General features: G+C 38.7%; 1 protein-coding gene across 5 annotated transcripts in view; it reads left to right on the forward strand.

Moving 5' to 3' along the window:
* Nucleotides 1-3178: 3178 nt before the first annotated feature.
* TAF1A (TATA-box binding protein associated factor, RNA polymerase I subunit A) overlaps nucleotides 3179-20691 on the forward strand; it is a 37236-nt gene continuing 19723 nt past the window's right edge. For 2 of the 5 annotated variants that reach the window (XM_081489895.1, XM_081489897.1), the window contains exons 1-5: nucleotides 3179-3315; nucleotides 4721-4853; nucleotides 8953-9122; nucleotides 12811-12924; nucleotides 18389-18587. In XM_081489895.1, the coding sequence (XP_081346021.1) occupies nucleotides 4733-4853; nucleotides 8953-9122; nucleotides 12811-12924; nucleotides 18389-18587 (604 nt within the window). In that variant the 5' untranslated portion in view covers nucleotides 3179-3315; nucleotides 4721-4732. The remainder of the gene's footprint in view (nucleotides 3316-4720; nucleotides 4854-8952; nucleotides 9123-12810; nucleotides 12925-18388; nucleotides 18588-20691) is intronic. The other 3 variants (XM_081489896.1, XM_081489898.1, XM_081489899.1) reach the window with 2 other exon arrangements.

The raw sequence follows: 20691 nt of genomic DNA on the forward strand, positions 1-20691 counted from the left end.
TGCTTGGTGATAGAGCAGGGAGGGTAGGGATGGGCATAAAGAAGCATGGAGAAAAGAGGACAGTGATGAGCCCTAATCTTACTGGATTGAAATGATCCTATTAAAAAGTAGTGGGATTGACATATACACACCTCTATACATAAAATAGGTAACTAATAAGGACATACTGTAGAGCACAGGAAACTCCACTCAATACTCTGTAATGGTCTATGTGAGAAAAGAATCTAAAAAAGAGTGGATATATGTATATGTATTACTGAATCATTTTGCTGTACATCTGAAACTAACACAGCATTGTATATCAGCTATACTTCAATAAAAAATTTTGAAACAAGAGTAGTGGGAGATAACCTGGGTGGTGAGGGTAAATCGGATTATTAAAGATTATTAATCAAGCACAATAATTTAGATTTAGAGTGAAAAACGGAAAGCTATCAGACCTTAAGTAAATGTATCATATAACTGAAATGGAATTTAAGCAGTATCCTGTCTGAAAGCCAAAGAGAATTGAAGATTTGCATTGGGAACGGCCAATAGAGTTAAATTATTTTCCTACAATTAAAAAGCCACAATTAAAAGTCAAAGTCCTGTCAAAGGGTATATCCTCCTGGGAGTGAGTCATATACAAGGCAAGGTCTTCTATCAGCATGTACTATTTGTCTAGTCCTGACAAATATTATTACCATTTCTACTGAACAAAGAAAGAAACTCAAACACATGAAATTACCAGGAGAATATAGGCTTATATAGAAGTTCCTGTTTCCGGGTCTGCCTAATTTACTTTGGCACTATTTTCATAGAAGTCAAATATTTGGTGCTTTGAACAAATACCAGGGTGAGGCCTGTACAACACAATTTCCACAGTGCAGGCTGTTTGGCTTTATCTGTTTACAGTTTTCAGATAGGGATTACTTCCTTACTAGGACAATTAGCAGACACCGAGAATGGAGTCAAAAGCATTAAAATAGGTATCAGAAGTTTAACTGTATGACCCTAAGCAAGCTGCTAACTTTTTTGAGTCTTAAGAGTTCTTGTCCATAACATTGTGGCTAATGGTAAAACCTCATAATGTTTTTATACGAATAAATGGGATAATATATTATAATGTTGTCCATTTATGTTGTTTAAATAAACAGCACAATCTCAGGCTCTTACAGCCAACAGGGATGGTTGATGATACAAGAAAGTGAAGTCACTCAGTTGTGTCCGACTCTTTATGACCCCATGGACTGTAGTCTACCATGCTCTCCGTCCATGGGATTTTCCAGGCAAGAGTACTGGAGTGGGTTGCCATTTCCTTCTCCAGAGGATCTTCCCAACCCAGGGATCGAACCTGGGTTTCCCACACTGTAGGCATACGCTTTACAGTCTGAGCCACCAGGGAAGAGTGTCAGCAAATCAATGACTCTGTCACAGGGGGGACACTTTTTGATAGTACCTACCCTGGAAACTGCTCCTTTGTTACTAAAAGATAGGATGGAGGGTTATAACTCCCTCCAAAATATGCTTGTGAGGTCAAAAGTGCCTCCTGGAAGGAGACACTGAGAACTGAGAGGGAGAAAATATGGTCTTGATGAAACATACAACCACAGACTTGTTACAGGTCATAAACAGTAATTTCCAAACTCCTCTTGGTAGAAATGGTACTAACCTCCCAGTAGAGAAGCATTGCTTGTAACTTTTGCTAAAATCTGACCAGTCAATAAAGCACCTGTGGTTGTGAAAATTCTGTATTTCGTAGTTTCTCTTAGCTGTAAAATAAAAAATTATAATATCAATCTAAGAAACACACACACACACACACACACACACACACACATATATATATATATATATGTTGTTGTTTAGTTGTATCCAACTAAAGTTGTTGCAAAGTTGTATCCAACTCTATTGCAACCCCATGGGCTACAGACCACCAGGCTCCTCTGTCCATGGGATTTCCCAGGCAAGAATACTGGAGTGTGTTGCCACTTTCTTCTCTAGGGGATCTTCCCGACCCTGGGATCAAACCCATGTCTCTTCCAAGTCTCCTGCATTGCAAGCGGGTTCTTTATCACTGAGCCACCAGGGAAGCCCTATATATATCATTAAAGCTAATACTACCTTAGTAGATATCTTACACGTCTGAATTTGTATTTCCCTTCTCTGAGAGTGGTCTTTTATATTGTTCTGCTTCCACACTCCCACATTTGTTCCCTCTTCTGTACTATCTTATCCTGAATTTAAAACTGAATTTTTTTTTCCTTTGTATTGGTAGTCAAATCATGGATATATTTAAATTATCGGGAATATTGTAGAGGAATTTTTCCCCTTTATTCTTAACAAAATAACATATTTCTCAACTAAAACTTAGGTAAATGTAGGTTGACAGGCAGTAGGTAAAATTATTTGCATAATAATTAAGTGGGAATTCACTGGTGGTCCAGTAGTTAGGACTCAGTGTTTTTACTGCCATGGCCCAGGTTCAACTCTTGGTCAGAGAAATAAGATTCCACGTCAAGTCCTCTAAATCATGCAATTTTGAATTTCCAGCCAGGTAAAACCCATTTTAGATTGGTTTTGGTGAAATTATACCCCACAGCAAGGGAAGAAATGTAGCCAAACCAAACCTTTATATTAGAAACTTACTTTCAACACGCATTTCTTAATAAGTTTGTTAACACTAGTCATGATAGGTGACTCCAGACGGGTGCGCAGAACCACCCTCGCTGAGAGGAAAAGATATTCTCCCCTAAATTTGGAGGAAGCAGTCAGTCATTTCAATTCAAAGCTAAACCTTAAGTAAAAGAAGGCAAAAAAAAAAAAAAGATTTCAAGGACGCAATTAAAAGGCTATGCAGATTTATCTTGTCAGGGCCACGAGCCACGCCTCCGAGGCTAGCTGCGCGCACCCGCAAGCCAAGCAGTAACTGAAAGGTCGTCGTACGGGGAACTACTCGGATAAAGTGACGTTCTGCTTTTTTTGACTGTTACCCTTATCCAGCCGGCCTCCCCTTGCATTGATCTTCTTTGGCAATTAAAGTCTCTCATTTTTCCCGCTGAGACAAACTAAGCTCTAAACCCGGGACCCATCCAATGGGAAGGCGGCAATCCACCGCCACTTCCGGGTCATTTCCGGGGTTGGGGCTCCTCCAACGCCCAATCGAGAGTTAGGGGCGGGGCTGCGTCTGCGCGTCTCCAGAGCGCAGGAGGCCAGTTTTGCAAGCTTTTTCTCGAAACTTGCTCGTTTCGCGTTGTGTGAGTATTTCCTCCCGCTGGTCCGGAGTCACGAGACTGAGTTTGGTATCACAGACAGAAGAATTCTGGCTTCAGGCAGGTAAGTCCCGCAGTTGTCGTCCATCTCTTATTGCCTGCGTTCACGTGGAAGAGGAAGGCCTACCCTAGGCTTCACCAGTGTTCTTTCATTTTCTGTTTTACTCAGAAACCTCGGATTCCGCGGGCAAGGCTGAAGGGGTGGAGGTGCTTTGGTTACCGTGACAACTACATGATGCCTAAATGGCTTTAGAATTTGGGTTGGGAGAGCTTTTTCTGGAAGGACTCTTTAAAATAACGTTTGAATCGGGTTCAAAACTCATGTTATTTCAAACACGTGCTTTTAACCACAGAATTTGATTTTGAAAGGTTTGTTCAGTTGGTGATGTGGAGAAGCCAAATTTGAGGCAAGATTACTAGTTGGAAAGCTAATGCAGTCGTCCAGACACAGTTCGAAAGAGTCCCGAGATGGGGGAGTGGTGTAGAGTTGCTGAGGTTGACGAAGATGGGAGAAGTACTAGCAGGTAGTACCAGCAGGACCTAAATTGGCTGTGTGGAAGGAGGGAGAGGAGTCCTGAGCATCTTGAGGATTGAGTCCAGGCTCAGCTCGGCACAAAGCTGTTTTCGTCGTTTCTTTTCCCGCCATCTGCTTTCCGCCTCCCTCTTCCACGAACACCCCAAACTCTGTTCGTGTCAGTTGTGTTTGGGAACACATTCTAGTTCCCAGAATATTGTCCTCAGTTTTTTGTGACATTGGTCCAGGTTACATAGTTTCACCGAGCCCTTCAGTTTTTTTCAACATGCAAATGGAAGAACATAACAGTACTCGGCTCCAGATTTCTGTAGGGATTAAATTAGACACTTCGTAGGCTTGGTGTATAGAGAGGACTCAGTAAGAATGATAATTGCTACTGTCGTTATTGTATTTCTCATGTTGTCTTATTATACATCATTTGTGCTTCCCCGGTGGCAAGACTTTGCCTTGCCATTGCAGGTGATAAAAGAGGTGCAGGTTTGATCCCTAAGTCAAGAAGATGTCCTGGAGTAGGAAATGGCAACCCACTCTAGTACTCTTGCCTGGAAAATCCCATGGACAGAGGAGCCTGGCGGGCTATACTCCTTGGGATACCAAAGAGTTGGACACGACTGAGCACTCACCTTTACCTTATACATCATTTATGTGTTTCTTCCTCTAGATTAGTTTTTCTTTTTTAAATTAAAGAGTTAGTATCTTATCTATCCTTGTATCTTCTTGAAGTATAGTAGTATTTGAAGTAGTCAATAGTTTTTAAATGGGTCATTCATTTTGGCTGCTGCTGACATAATTAAGTTAATTTCTGTAAAGGAGCTATCAGGTGCAGTTAATTTTGTTGATCATTGATATTTATTAGATAAAAGTGGCTGTCTTTCTGCTGTATAACTCAGAAACGTGTGGATTAAGATGTACAGAAAGTAACTGATATTTTCAGTCTTGACTAGATATGAGTGATTTCAGTGAAGAATTGATAAGACCCACGACAGAGGATGAACAGGGGGAACCGTGTGTGCACTCTGGTTCAGGAATGTGCTTCCCTTGGCTCCAAAAGCACATAGAATCCATAGGTAAGTAAAATAGCATATAACCATTTCAGCTTTAATGCAAGTAGATGATAAGACTCAATAAGGATACAAAATTGGATAACCAAGCTGATTCAATTTTCTTTTCTTTTTTTAATTTTTAATTTTTTTTATTTTAATTGGAGGCTAATTACTTTACAATATTGTGGTGGTTTTGCCATACATTCACATGAATCAGCCATGGTTGTACATGTGGTCCCCATCCTGACCCTCCCTCCCACCTCCCTCACCAGCTGGTTCAATTTTCAAGATAAGTATATATGAGGATTTTTTTTTTTTTAAGGCAGTTAATAAAAAAGAAACATGAAAAAATAGGTTCTTTTTTTCTCTTAGAATTCTTTGAATTAATAACAGTCTATATTGTGGTAGACACACTTTTTTTTCCTTCCAGTAACTCTTACTGAGCATTTTACTATATCCCTGGCATTGGCTTAATATTGGGGACAGATTTGTTGAAGAAGATATGATCTCTGCTATTGAGGAATACATACCAGAAATTTCTGTTGAATTGCATTGAAATAAGCCCTAATAGAATTGATCTCTAGTAGATTTTAAGAAAAGACTATTTTCTTCTTTGTTCCTCTAATGTAGAAATAAACAAGGTGTTCTATAGGATAATTCTTTATCAGAATGTATTTTTAAAAAATCAGTTGTCTGTGTGTTGTCATGAACCAGCACTTTTTTAATTGCTCACAAATACATCTTTCTTAGCCTAGCTTTCTTTCCCCTTGACTGTGAGTCCCTGGGTCCTAGAATGTAGCTCTTATTTCTTTATTTTTTAATCTGAATATTATCTCATTTAATTATCTCAGTAAATTAATTCTCAGTAAATATATATACCAGGCATTTTACAGATGAGGGAACTTAATTTCAAAGAAGTTAAAATTCTCAATGCTGGTATCAAGAGTCAAACCCAGGCCTATCTGATCTCAAAACCTGCTTTGAGATACGTATATTTAAAAAAGGGAGTGCCTAGCATAGAGCCTCGTGCATAGTGAGTGTTGAAAATGTAATAATTTATTGCCTCTTTCCTCATTTTATTTTTACTGGATTAATATATATGGTTTGAGTCAGGTTTCAGTGAATGGAACTTCAGAGAGGGTGTTTTGTTGCTTCTTGTTGCTACTGCTGCTGCTAAATCGCTTCAGTCGTGTCCGACTCTGTGCGACCCCATAGACGGCAGCCCACCAGGCTCTGCCGTCCCTGGGATTCTCCAGGCAAGAATACTGGAGTGGATTGCCATTTCCTTCTCCAGTGCATGAAAGGGAAAAGTGAAAGTGAAGTCGCTCAGTCGTGTCCGACTCTTAGCGACCCCATGGACTATAGCCTACCAGGCTCCTCCGTCTATGGGATTTTCCAGGCAAGAGTACTGGAGTGGGGTGCCATTGCCTTCTCCAGTTGCTTCTTGTAGGGAACTATTAATAGTAATCTAGTTTCTGCTAGTTACCGCATACCTGGGCATGTGTCTGTCAACAGTGTTCTATGGAGAGCTTGAGTCAGTCCATAAACAAGTAGGTTTAAGACCAGAATTTACATACTTAGAAATGTTTCATCTTTTATGGATAACCTGTTAAACCCCAAATAGTAATACTTTCTGTCTGCAATGAGAATATAGCTGTAGATAATATTGATGTTTTATTGGTAATTAACCACAATAGGAAAACCTAGTTGCCTAACAATTATTTATTTTTTTATTCTCTTAAATTTCTTTGGGTGTTTTGAAGGGTGTGTCCCCCAGAATAAAAACTTTGAAGGTGGGCACCAATTTGGAATAAAGCTCTATGTTGAGCACCTAGACTAGTGCTTGACCATGGCAGTGCTCAAACAATACTGTTGAAATTATTATATGACTTAAACAAACATATTTGATGAGACTTCCTGGGTCCTGTCATTAAGACTCCATGCTTCTACTTCAGGGATGCGGGTTCAATCCCTGGTGGAGAACTAGGATCCCACCTGCAGTGTAGAACGGCCATAAATTAAAAAAATAATTGGTAGAATCTTAATAGTTCAGGAATGTGATATCTTTTATCATCCATTTTGTGTTTATGAAAAAATTTTAATAGATGGAAATTTTATATTGTTCCTTTAATCTTGCCATAAAGTATGTATCCACATTTAATTTTTGCTAATACCCTGTAAAGTTTTTAACTATTAAAATTTCTTCTGGATCGAGACATTATTATAATTAATTTTTTACGTAGCTGATTAAAATAATGTATTACTTTTTTTCTTAAATTTTAAATGTTAAATGTAAATTTTTATTGCTTATTTATCTCAATAAAATGGATAAGGATATCACTTTTTTCCCAATTCTTATATCTATGAATGAATATTATGTATTTCTAGAATGAGAATAGATTTAGCTTCAATTTTATTGTATACTTTTAAATAATTTTACTTTGGTTTTTTTTGGCAATGCTGGGTTTTCATTGCTTCATAGGCTTTTCTCTTGTTGGGGTCAGCAGACTTCTCGTTGCGGTGGCTTCTCTTGTGGCTCCCAGGCTCAAGACCACAGGCTCAAAAGTTACGGTTCACAGGCTTAGTTGCTCCGCAGACTGTGGGATCTTCCCAGACAGGGATCAAACCCATGTCTCCTGCATTGGCAGGCAGATTCTTTACCACTGAGCCCCCAGGGAAGCCCCTGTATTTTGTTTTAATTGGTGGAAATTCTGAGAAACTTTAGTTATTTTAGTAAGTAGCTGGCAATGGATGGCGTTTAATTTTAGCAATGTATCAGGTCTTTGACTCCTTCTCACTTGTGAAAAAATTACAGTGTTCTAAAAAATTATTAGATTCTTCTACACTTTTGACAAGCAAAGAACTAGAAATCACCCGACTTGCAAATGGATGTTAGAGTCATTCATTTTCTCAACAATAAACACTTGTATTTTCTTCTTAAGGTAATATCAGAATTATTTTGATGATGAAGTCTTGTCTATATGCACAGCTTTCTAGAAGATCAGTTTTAGGAAAGAGTATGTGAGAAAGTTGAAGATGTGCAAGTTGATTGCTATAAAGCTATTTTTGCATGATACTTATTAATCTCTGTGCTTTCCCAGGGGTGGGGTCTTCCCTGGTGGCTCAGACAGTAAAGAATCCTCTGCAGTGTGGGAGACCTGGGTTCGATCCCTGGATTGGGAAGATCCCCTGGAGAAGGGCATGGGAACCCACTCCAGTATTCTTCCCTGGAGAATCCCCATGGACAGAGGAGCCTGGCGGGCTACAGCCCATGGGGTTGCAGGAGTCAGACACATCTGAGTGACTAAGCACATTCCCAGGGGTGGGGGCACCCCAATTGGAAGACTGCTGGCCCATAGGAGTCTTTAGTGGTGTGGGAAGGAAGAAAGAGGTGGCAGTATGCAGCCTGTTGTCATAGATGAGGTTGTAACTAAGCCCAAATCTTCTTTTTTTTTTCAGTTTTTTTTGGCTGAGGCACATGGGATCTTAGTTGCCTGGTCAGGGATTGAATCTATGCCCCCTGCATTGGAAGTGCGAGGTCTTAACCAGGACTGCCAGAAAAGCTGTAACCCTTATATTCTTAACATGAGGATTGTTAGTATTTTAGAGATACAAATGCTAATGTCAAAATTTTATAATCTCATATGCATTTACTAGCTTTGAGTTACTGGGAACTTGGTCTGTGAAAAATAAAAGTGCACCTCTTGGTGTTTTCAGAACATAGGTAGGAAAAAAGAGTGCTTTCCTAGGATGACCTTGATGGTTTTTACCCATTCTGAATATTTGGTATTTTGCACTGGGGGCCCTCTTCGATAGAATCTTCCCACATAGTTTAGTGCAAGTGTGAAAGGGTAGTTGAATTTGATTTGAAGGAACTGGTGACCTTGGTAGCCCAAGAACATCAAATTAGACATCTCTTAAGTAGAAATTTTTTGTTTTTTCATTTGCCACAACTAGTTAAAATGATGTGGAAGTGTTGGTTTCAAGTGAAGCTAGCTTTGGTATTGGGATGGTTTGGGTTAAGTAATACCTACTTGTTAAAAACTGTGCTTATCAGAAGTAAGATTCTTGAATTGTTGATTTGAGGTCACTGGCTCAAGACTTTCCTCTTTAACCTTTATAGCCTCTGGAGGAAAACAGGAGAAGGATTTTGCTCAGACCACAAGCACTTGTTTAAGTTTTATCCAAGAAGCTCTGCTGAAGCACCAGTGGCAGCGAGCTGCAGAATACATGCACAGTTACCTTCAGGTTTTGGAAGATACGGATAGCAACAAAAGGCAGGGTGCACCTGAGGTAAGTAAAGTGAGTCCCCTGGAAGATGGCACAGAATCCTGGGAGTTTCTGCCTCTTAAACTCCACCCAGAACAGCTTTTGCAAGATCTCAAATTGAGTTTGTATGAAGACATTTTTTGCATACTTCATTTTTCTATTATCATTTTAAGGAGACGAAAAATACTTCAAATTCTCAGATTCCCAAATATTTATTCATTCATTTAAGTAATTCTTCCATCTTTCCCCTTGTCCTTATGGTCCCCTTTCTATAGGATGGTTCCCATCTTCATGGAAACATGTTCTCTCTCCCACTAAATATCATCTCTTGACTTCTACTTCTTCCACAAGCTGTGCTCATTTCTCCACTCTGCCTTTCAGCAAAACTCCTGGGAAGAGTTTATATATGCATTTGTTCCTGTTCAGTTAGACTCCCCCACAAATCATCATTTCTACCAAATTGCCTTGTCAGGGTCAACAGTGATATCCACTTTGCTGAATCCAGTGGCTGATTCTCAGTATTCGTCTAACTTGATCCTTACCAATATTAAGCATACCAGGTCATTCCCTTCTGTGTGATGGAGAAACAAACAGAATTCTTCATCTGGCTTCCAGGACTCTGCATTCTCAGATTTTTCTCCTACCGCACTGGCCATTCCTCGGTTTCCTTTTCTGATTGCTCTTTGTCTCCTCGGCCTTCTGATGTGGGAGTCCTTGAGAACTCCAGTCTTTAGGTGTTACTGTTATCTGAACTCTCTTGATCTCATTCAGTTTCATAGCCTTTCATTCAGTCTGTATGCTGGTGATCCCCCATTGTGTATCTGGGGCTCTGACATTTGTCAAGCCCAGATCGCTGTGTCCAACATTCTGTTCAACCTCACCTCTTAGTATCTAATATCAGCTAGTACAAGATGTCGTATCGTACTAGCAAATATAAACTGGTTCTTCTGGTATTCCTTGTCCATTCTAATTTTCCTCATCTCAGATGATGGTTCCCTTATCTAATTTTGAGGCCCAATCTGGAGTTTTTGTGTTTTTTTTCTTTTGCACCTCATATCCAAACCATCAGAAAATTCTGTTGGCTCTCCTTTGAAAACTTGCTCCCTGCAATCTTGAGTACTTCTCACTATGTCCTTTTTGCTGCTTCCTTCACTCAAACTCCTATCACCTCACTTAGATGACTGCTTTCCCTCCTCTGCCTCCCAGTGTATTTTCAGCATAATAACCAGACTGAGCCTTTAAAAAAAAAAATAGCTTTATTGAGATACATTAAACACCATACAGTTCACCCATTTAAATTGAACAATTCGGTGTGTTTTCATATATTCACAAGAGATGTGCAACTGTCACCACAATCTAAATTTAGAACATTTTTTGTCACCCCCTCAAAAGAAACACTGTACCCACTTACAGTCCCTCTTCTCCAGACCCTAGCCCTTGGCAATCTACTTTTTATTCTGGACATTTCATATAAGTAGAATCATATAATATATGGCTTTTTATGAATGAATTCTTTTACTGAACATAATGTGTTCAAGGCTTATTATATCATACTGTGGCATATTAGTTCTTCACTGATTTTTATTGCAAAATAATATTCCAATGTAAGGCTTTATCTCATTTGATGAGATAAAACTAATACATCAGTTTTTAAACATTTGAGTAGTTTTTCCTTCTTTTACTATGAATAATGCTACTATGAACATTCATGTACAAGTTGTTTTTTTTTCCCCCCATGTACAAGTTTTTATATGGGTGTTTGTTGTAATTTCTCTTGAGTATACATACCGAGGAGTAGTACGCTGGGGCGTATGATAAATATATGTAACCTATTAAGGAACTGCTAGACTGTTTTCCACATTGACTGCACTGTTTTACATTCCCACCAGCAACATACAAAGTTTCCAAGATTTGTACATCCTCTCTGACAGTATTATTGTCTGTCTTCTTGATTACAGCCACCCTAGTGATTGTGACATGGTATCTCATTGTAGCTTTGATGGGCATTTTTCAAATGATTAATGATACAGCATAGTCCTTTTAAACCATGAGTCAAATCATGTCACTGCTCAGCTGAAAATCCTGCAGTGGCTTTCCTGTTTCACTCAGAGTAAGAGCCAGCATCCTTCTGATCATCTGCAAGTTCTCCGTGCTTTGCTCATTCCCTTTCCTCTTTGACCTCATCTCCTGTTACCATCTAACTTGCTTTTCTTGCCTCCTTGCTTATCCCTTGAACAACCATACTTCTTCCTGATTGTCTTTGCTGTTTCTTTGGCTATCACTGTGGTCACCCTCCTTCACATCATACTTGCAGTGGGGCCTCCCTTCACTATTTAAAGTTGCAACTGCACACCAACCCCCTTCACTTTCCAACTGGCACTCCTGGTCTTCTGACCCTGCTTCATTGTTTTTCCCATAATACTTGCCAGTTTAATTATTGTATTTCTTGGTTATTGTCAGTCTCTCTACAACAGAATGTAAATTCCACCAGGGCAGGGATCTAGAACAGTGCTTGGCATGTATTGTTTGTTTTGTAAAAGACAGTATATCCACAGATAACTTCACGTGGATATCTCAAGTAGCTTTTTCTATTGGAGGAACCGTTGCATCAGTTAGAAGTCTAATAGAACCAAAAAATATGAAAAAAAAATTTAACCATTGATTGAAAGTTTAGTTTATGGACTAAAGTTAATCTAGATCTATAAAACATTGGACAAATTACAGTCCCTTTTTGTCCAGAGTTTGTTTTATAAATTGAAAGAATTAAATCAGTGGTTACCAGATGCTTGTTGGGGCTCTGTTTGAGTCACATAGAGCCTTTGTTGAAAGTATAGATTCCTGCCCTCCACCCCAGTTTTTCTGAGTCCAAGTCTGAATCCCTGGAATGTTGATTTTTAACTGATGTCCCAGGTAATTCTTACATATATGTGGATTTAAGAACAACTGTGGTAGGATAATCTCTGCATTTTCTTTAAGCTTCAAAATACTGCAATTTGATTATCAATAAATGAACTCTATCTCTTTCTGAGTATTATGATTATACTAAACCAATATTATACCAAACAACCAGTTTACTTTGAAGATCAGTATCATTGAAGTACTTTAAATGGAATAAGAGAAATAGAGATTTGCCCTCATGCAAAAGAAGAGCTCCAAGTACTATCATCAAAGTTTTGGTGCTCTGCGGAGAAAATATTTTTATTAAAATTTATAATAAATAAAGCTGATGCAGATTCTTAAGTGAAACTCTAAAGATAGACTAACCATAGTCAATAGTTGTAAAACCTGATGAAATGTGAGGAAACATTGAGTCCATAGCTCTCACTTGGTAGGTAATAAAGATGAGGCTGAGAGCAGTGAAGAAGCCAATATTAATGGAACGTGAGTTTTCTAACTTTAATGTTTTTCTCCTATACTAATTAAAAATGTTATCTTTGATATGTATCTCAACTGCTCACCTTCTTTAGACTTCTGGCTCAGAATGACACTGTTAATGACACCTGGTATTTTAATCAACAGGAAAAGCTTTTAATCACATAAAATGTAATAATACTTTCATTGGGTGAATGAAGTAAAATGTTGACAGTAGTGGTATCTAGAAAAAGGAATTATAGGTTGTTTTTTTAATGTTGTAATCAAAAGAAAATAGCTTTCTGAGACATTGGTTAAGGCAGGGGTTTTACAGTTTTGTTAGTAACTTCTGTTTTGACAGATTATTTGGAGGCTTGGAAGTGAAATTCTTTATTATCATCCCAAAAGCAATGTGGAGAGTTTCAATACCTTTGCCGACCGGATGAAAAATATTGGCATCACGAATTACTTGAAGGTGAGAATGTAGGCTTTGTGAATTTACATCTGCAGCGTTCATTTTTTAAAATTGCTTGTCTCAGTGATAAGGTAGGTAAGAATGTAAAAAAGATGAGAAAGGGGGTAACACACCTGGGTCAATAAGAGAAGCTGAAAGAAAAATTGTATTATGAGAGCCTTTTACTTCTCCATTGCCTGTTGCCTGCCACATTGTATGAGTGAAAATATCTTTTCTTTGTGTATCTCTGGCTGCCAGAACCAGTCCTTCAGAAACGACAAGTGTACTTCACTATGATGATGGGCCAAATTCTGATGTTTGCTTAAGTCAGTTGAGCTCTCTAAGAATTTGTGCTTTTGGAAAAGGGAAAGAGCTAAACAAATTGGGAATTTGAATACTTGAGAAAAGTTTTCCAGCTTTGTTGAGATATAATTGACATATGATTTAATTTCGTTTAAGGTATACAATGTGATAATTTGATAGCATGCATATATATATTGCCGAATGTTTACCACAATGAGGTTAGTTAACATCTCCATCCCCTCACATAATATCATTTTGTTGTTGCTGTGTTGAGAATGTTGAAGTTCTACCCTTGTGGCAGCTTTCAAGTTAACAGTGCCATAGTCACCATGCTGTACATTAGATCCTCAAACTTACTCATCTTATAATTGAAACTTTGTGTCCTTTGACTACTCCAGCCCTCAACCTGTGGCAACCAGCGTTTTACTTTGTTCATATGGGTTGGATGTTTTTAGATTCCACCTGAAAGTGAGATGAGACAATATTACTCTTTTTGTATGACTTATTTCCCTAAGCATAATGTCCTCAAAGCTCATCCATGTTGCCACACATGCAAGATTTCATTCTTTTGCATGATTGAATAATACTCCATTGTATATATGTGTGTATACAATATTTTCCTTATCCATTCATCCATCATTGCTCACTTAGATTGCTTCCATGTCTTGTGAATAGTGTTTCAGTGAACATGGAAGTGCAGATATCTCGTCTAGATAGTGATTTCAACTTTGGATATATATGCCAATGTGGAATTGCCAGATCATATATTAGACCTGTGTTTAATTTATTAGAGGAACCACCATACCACCATTCTCCATAGTGGCTAGACCACTTTACATTCCAAAGGGAACGTACACCAGCAGTATACAACGATTCCATCTTCTCCACATCCTCACTAGCACTTGTTATGTCTTGTCTTTTGTTTTGTTTTGTTTTCCTTTTGGTTGTGCTGGGTCTTTGTTGCTGTGCGGGCCCTTTCTTGTCGCGGTGAACGGCAGCTATTCCTCCTTGCAGTGAATGGGCTTCTCATTGCAGTGGCTTCTCTTGTTGCAGAGCACAGGCTCTAGGTGCACAGGCTTCAGTAGTTGCAGCACCCAGTCTTTAGTTGCTCTGTGGCATGTGGAATCTTTCCGGATCAGGAATCAAACCTGTGTGCCCTGCATTGGTAGGCGGATTCCCATCTACTGTACCACTAGGAAAGTCCTCTCTTGTCTTTTTGGTGCTAGCCATTCTAGCAAGTGTGAAGTGGGGGAATTCATTGGCTATCCAGTGGTTAGGATGCAGAACTTGCACTACTGTGGCCCAAATTTAAGTTTATTTATTTTTAATTGGAGGATAATTGCTTTATAATATCGTGTTGGTTTCTGCCATACATCAACATGAATCAGCCGTAGGTATACATATGTCCCCTCTTTCTTGAACCTCCCTCCCCCCGCCTTTTTTTTTTTTTTTTTAATATTTATTTATTTGGCTGCACCAGGTCTTAGTTGCAGCATGTGAGATCTCGTTTCCTGACCAGGGATCGAACCCCAGCCCTCTGCATTGGGAGCACGGAGTCTTAGCCACTGGACCACCAGAAAAGTCCTTCTTCTGCCCATTTTTAATTGTAATATGTTTTTTGTTGTTCTTGCTATTGAGCTGCATGAGTTCTTTATATATTTTAGGTATTTTTTTATCAGATACATGAAAATATTTTCTCCCATTCAGTAGACTGCCTTTTCATTTTGTTTATGGTTTCCTTTGTTGTGCAGAAGCTTTTTAGTTTGATGCAGGCCCACTTGTTTATTTTCACTTTTATTGCTTGTGTGTTTGGTGTCATACCCCAAGAATTCATTGCCAAGACCAATATCAAGGAGTTTTTTTTCCTCTGTTTTCTTCTGAGAGCTTTAGTTTCGGATCTTACCTTTAAGTCCTTAATCCATTTTGAGTTAATTTTTGTGAGTGGTATAAATTAAGGGTCCAGTTTCATTCTTCTGCATATAAATGTCTATAGTTTCCCCAACACCATTCATTGAAGAGACTAACCTTTGCCCTTAGGGTATTCTTGGCTCCTTTGTCAAATATTAGTTGACAACGTATGGGTGGGCTTATTTCTGGACTCCCAATTCTGTTCCACTTGTCTGATGTTTCTGTTTTGAATGCTATAGTTTGGTAATATAGATTGAAATAAGAAAGTGTGATACCTGCAGTATTGTTCTTTCTCAAGATTGTTTTGGCTATTCATGGTTTTTTTGTGGATAATAAAATTTTTGCATCCAAATTTGAAGATTGTGTTTTCTATTTATGTGAAAAATACCACTGGTATTTTGATAGGTATTGCATTGAATCTATAGATGGCTTTGGGTAGTACGAGTAGTATGGACATTTTCACAGTAGTACAGACATTTTCACAGCATTAACTCTTCTGATCCATGTGTGAAAATGTTTCATTGTTTCTCATGTTTAGGTGGAGCTTTATCCAAATTAAAGTGTCCTTTAATAAAAGTTTTATCCAAAAGAATTGACATCCTCCAAAATGTTATATGATAATCTCCGTCTCTGTGGTATATATTTGACTAAAAGCACTTTCTCAATCAAGTTTTTACATGGTTTGCTTTTTAATTTTTTCCAGTGCCTCTAAATAAAGTTTTGTTGGAACATTGCCACACCCATTCATTTCCATATTGCCAGTAACTACTTTTAGCCAGACAATGGCAGAGTCGACCAGTTGTGACTGAGACCAAAAGGCCTGTGAAGCCTAAAATATTTACCCTCCTATTCTTGTTTTGTTTTTCCTTTCTCTAGTTTTCAGATATTTTTAAATTGTTACAAAATGTATGTAATGTAAATTGCGATATTCTAACCATCTTTAAGTGTATAATTCAGAGGTATTAATTATATTTCCATTGTTGTGCAGCCATCACCAGTATTGCCAAAATTTCTATCACCCCAAACAGAAACTTGGTACCCATTAAGCAGTAACTCCTCATTCCCTCCTTCTCCCATCCCCTCGTAACCTCTAATCTACTTTCTGTCTCTATAAATTTGGCTATTCTAGGTATTTCTTATAAGTGGAAGCATATAAATTTGTCCTTTTATGTTTTGGTTATTTCACCTAGCATCATGTTTTCAAGATTTATCTGTGTTGTGGCGTGTATCAGACCTCATCCCTTGTTATGGCTCAGTATACTACAATATTCTGTTGTATGTATCTATCACGTTTTCTTATCCTTTCATCTCTTGTTTGGTTGTTTCCATCTTTTGGCTATTGTGAATAACACTTCAGTGAATGCTGTCATACAGGTATCTGTTTGAGTTTCTGCTTTCAATTTCTTTGGATGTATACCTTTGAGTAGAATTGCTAGGTCATGTTTTATGTCATGTACATACATATACACATATTTGTTGTTGTTGTTCAGGCACTAAGTTCTGTCCAACTCTTTGTGACCCCATAGATTGTAGCACACCAGGCTCCTCTGTCCTGCACTATCTCCCGAAATTTGCTCAAATTCACGTCCATTATTGAATCAGTGATGCTATCTAACCATCTCATCCTCTGTTGTCCCCTTCTCCTTTTGCCTCCCATCTTTCCCAGCATCAGGGTCTTTTCCAATGAGTTGGTGCTTATATATGTGTATTATAAAAACACGTATGTATAGACATATAATTCTGTTTAACTTTTTTAGGAATCACTAAACTGTTTTCCATAGTGACTGTAGCATTTTATATTCCCACTGCTTTCTAATTTTGAAAAAAGATTTTCCCTAGTTTAGGGTTCTTTACAGGTTTTATTAATTTAGGAAAAAATTTTTGTTTCTCTTATGTGCCAGGTTCTCGCTTAGGATCTTATTTTCTGGTAGACCATGTCCATTATAGGTAGAAACTAAATGGAGGCAGCATATGGTTCCACTTAAGGAAGAACTTTCTCAGTGAACAGTTGGGAAAAGGGGAGAGCCTGCCCTGGTGTTGTGTCCTTCTCTTCTTTCAGGGAGAAACTGGATAGCCATTTAGGGAGGGAAGGTAGAGTTTTAACTAAATTATTGGCTAGATCCTTTTAAGCTCATAGAATCTACTCAAATGAAGTAAAGAAATCTGAGAGGAACTTTATTTCATACTTCAGAGTCTGAGGGTGGTAATTAGGATAGACAGAAGACATTTTTTAGTAACACTTTTAAAAACACCTGCTGCTGTTTCCCAGACAATCTGCTGGACATGGTTCTTGCAGTAAAGGGAGACAGGTCTGTAAATGAAATAAACGATTATGGTTGCCATGGTAGAAATGCAATTACAGTGAGAAGACAAAGTAGAAAATGGTTGGCTCTCTGAAATTGGAAAGGGCTAGGATTGAATGAGTTAGGAGAGTTGGGCAAAGAAGGGATGTGATGCTGGAGATGAGTCAGAAGAAGCTAGTGGGTATTCACTGTGTGTACTGGAAGAAATTGTAGTCTAGCATGGTAGGCGGTAATAAAGAGTCTGATACCTCTGTGTCTAATGTGTCTTTAGTTATTCTAAAAATCACATAGGTAAAACCAGGGGAAGTAAGCTGAGCTCTATGCCATCTCTGTAGAGCTGAGATTTTTATTCTGTAGGCAGTGGGAACTGTTGAAGAATTTTACACCAATGAGATTTCTTTGGTGGTCACATGGAAGATGGATTGTAGGAGGACAAGACAGGAGACACGAGTTGAGAAATTACTAAAATAGTTGAAGAGGAAGGTTTGAACTCTGACTCTGTTCATATAATTAACTGTACTTCCCATTATTCTCCTCCTCAATGCTCTCCCTATTTGTATTGGTCTTTCTTAATGTAATTATTCTTTTTTTTATTTTTAATTGAAAAATTGACATATAGTTGATGTATGGGCTTCTCTGGTGGCTCAGTGGTAAAGAATCTTGCCAAGCAGGAGATGCAGGTTTGATCCCTGGTTTGGGAAGATCCCCTGGAGAAGGAGAATCCCATGGGCAGAGAAGCCTGGCAGGCCACAGTCCATGGGGTCGCAAAGAGTTGGACAGGACTTAGGGACTAAACAACAATTTTTTCATACATCTTTCTGCTAGATTGAAATTTTTGATCATGGGGACAATGTTCCATTGTTTGTGTTCTCCCAAGGTCTTAGGCCAGCATGTATCATATATTTACTGAGTTTTTAAACTAATGGTTATCTAATGACCTCCATGACAGTGGGCTTTTCTTAATGTTGCAGATTTCCTTACAACATGCATTGTACCTTCTGCATCATGGATTGCTTGAAGATGCGAACAGAATTCTCAGCCAGGCAGAGACATGGCGATATGGTGAAAAGTCTTCTTCTCAGGAAGTGTTAGTCAACCTTATTCAGGCCTATAAAGGGCTTTTGCAGTATTATTCTTGGTCTAAAAAGAAGATGGAATTGTCTCAACTCGGTGAGTAAATATGAGGGATGAGTGGTAAGACTGTCAGAGGGACAGAAGGAATCTTGAGGAGTAATCTAATTCCCCTTCTTCCAAGGCTGGCTTTATTCAGAGAGTACAGAGAACAGAGATTGCTATGCTTGTAAAATTCTGCTTCATCCTTTATAAAATTTCTGATATTTAAACAAAAGACTTTTCAGACATAAATTAGGTAATTCATAGGTTAAGTTCATGACCATTTTAGATTTGTTGCTTTTTTTAAAATTTATTTTTATTTTTGGTTGCACTGGGTCTTCATTGCTGTGAGCAGACTTTCTCTAGTTGCAGCAAGCAGAGGCTACTCTTCATTGCAGTGCATGGGCTTCTCATTGCAGTGGCTTCTCGTTTCGGAGCCCAGGATCTAAGGTGCATGGGCTTCAGTACCTGTGGTGCTCTGGCTTGGTAGTTGTGGCTCATGGACTCTAGAGCACAGGCTCAGTAGTTGTGGCACATGGGCTAAGCTCTAAAGCATGTGGAATCTTCTTGGACCAGGGTCTGAGAGGACCAGGGGACCGAGAACCTGTGTCCCCTTCATTGGAAGGTGAATTCTTATCCACTGTGCCACCAGGAATAGTCCTAGATTCATTGATTTCTTGGAAACACATGATTTCCAAGAAAGGTTACAAATTTTCATCCATGGGCATTATCACATAGAAGAAGCATTTCTTCCTGTGTGTTTACAGTGGAGTTTAGTTTGTTTTGTAATATTGTTTCTTAGGAAAATATGTTTAAAGAATAGGGCAAGATAAAGTTGTTTCATTTCTGTACAAAGATCGTAACAGACAATTTTCTTGACTCACTGATCACCCTCAAAACTGACTATGTGTTCTTCTCCAACTGCCTTCTCTTTCTCTTACTTGCAGTGGTGATATTGTACTCTCCTGTCCCTAAATTTATGTTCTTTGAAGCTGTATGATTCTCTGCACTTTTTTACCCTCATATAGTTTTTCTTCATAACTTCTCTAGGATTAACCTTTTTCTGTTTTCACCTCCTTCATCCAAATCCCAGTTCTGACATTTATCACTTCATTTATGTTAAGCTGTGTTTCCTCATTATCCTTAATTGATAGTAGTATTTCCTTGGTCTCTGGGCGGGTGGGTTCACCAATAGCAAATTCCTTTCCTGTTTCCTGTCTTTAACCACCCCCAAGACACTTCTGAAATACTGTCTTCATTGTGATAATCTTGTGAGGCCTCTTGTGCATCCTTCTGCTCCAATATGCCATCTGTCTTCAGGACTCATTAGACCTCTCCTCCTTTTACTTTAAACCCAACATACCAGCTGCATGTTCAACCTACATCATTTGACTCTTCACCTTTTGCTTTTTTAATCATTCTAAGTTTTTTTCATGTGTGTTTTGTGTTGTGTCTCCTTGTCTAGCCTCATCAATCTTTTGAGGTCACATATCTGTATTTCTTTCGTTAACCTTGCTGAAGGACTTCCCTGGTGGCTCAGACAGTAAAGAGTCTGCCTGCAATGCGGGAGACCCGGATTCAATCCCTGGGTTGGTAAGATCTCCTGGAGAAGGAAATGGCAACCCTCTCCAGTATTCTTGCCTGGAGAATCCCATGGACAGAGAAGCCTGGCGGGCTACAGTCGATGGGGTTGCCAAGAGTTGGACATGACTAAGCGAGTAACACAACACAACAACAAACCTTGCTGAAATGCCCACTGTAATGTTCTTCTTAAGAAGGCTCACTGATACTGATTTCGGTAAGTTTTAAAATCATTATTTCCTTTTCTTCTCACACACTTAGGTAGAACTCAAGCAAATACATGATGATTAAAGCAGTTGGAACATGGATTTATACCATCACTTTCATGGTTAGATAATTCAGTACCTTCTGCAGCTGACACTCTTCTGGAGCAACAAGAGATAAAGATGGGATAAAATGTGGAGCTCTTTAGATGGTCTTTAACCTCACACGGCTATTTAATGGGAGAAAAACTGGGACTAGTTTTGTATAACCAGACTTATGGAATGTAACACATGAACGTGTGCGCAAAGTTGCCTTGGGATTTTTCCTTTCTTCTGTGGCCTATGCTGGTTGGCTTTGATGCACTTGGTAGCTGGGA

Source organism: Giraffa tippelskirchi, chromosome 5, assembly GCF_054371585.1.
Source record: "Giraffa tippelskirchi isolate mGirTip1 chromosome 5, T2T-mGirTip1v1.2.pri, whole genome shotgun sequence".
Classification (NCBI taxonomy): Eukaryota; Metazoa; Chordata; class Mammalia; order Artiodactyla; family Giraffidae; genus Giraffa; species Giraffa tippelskirchi.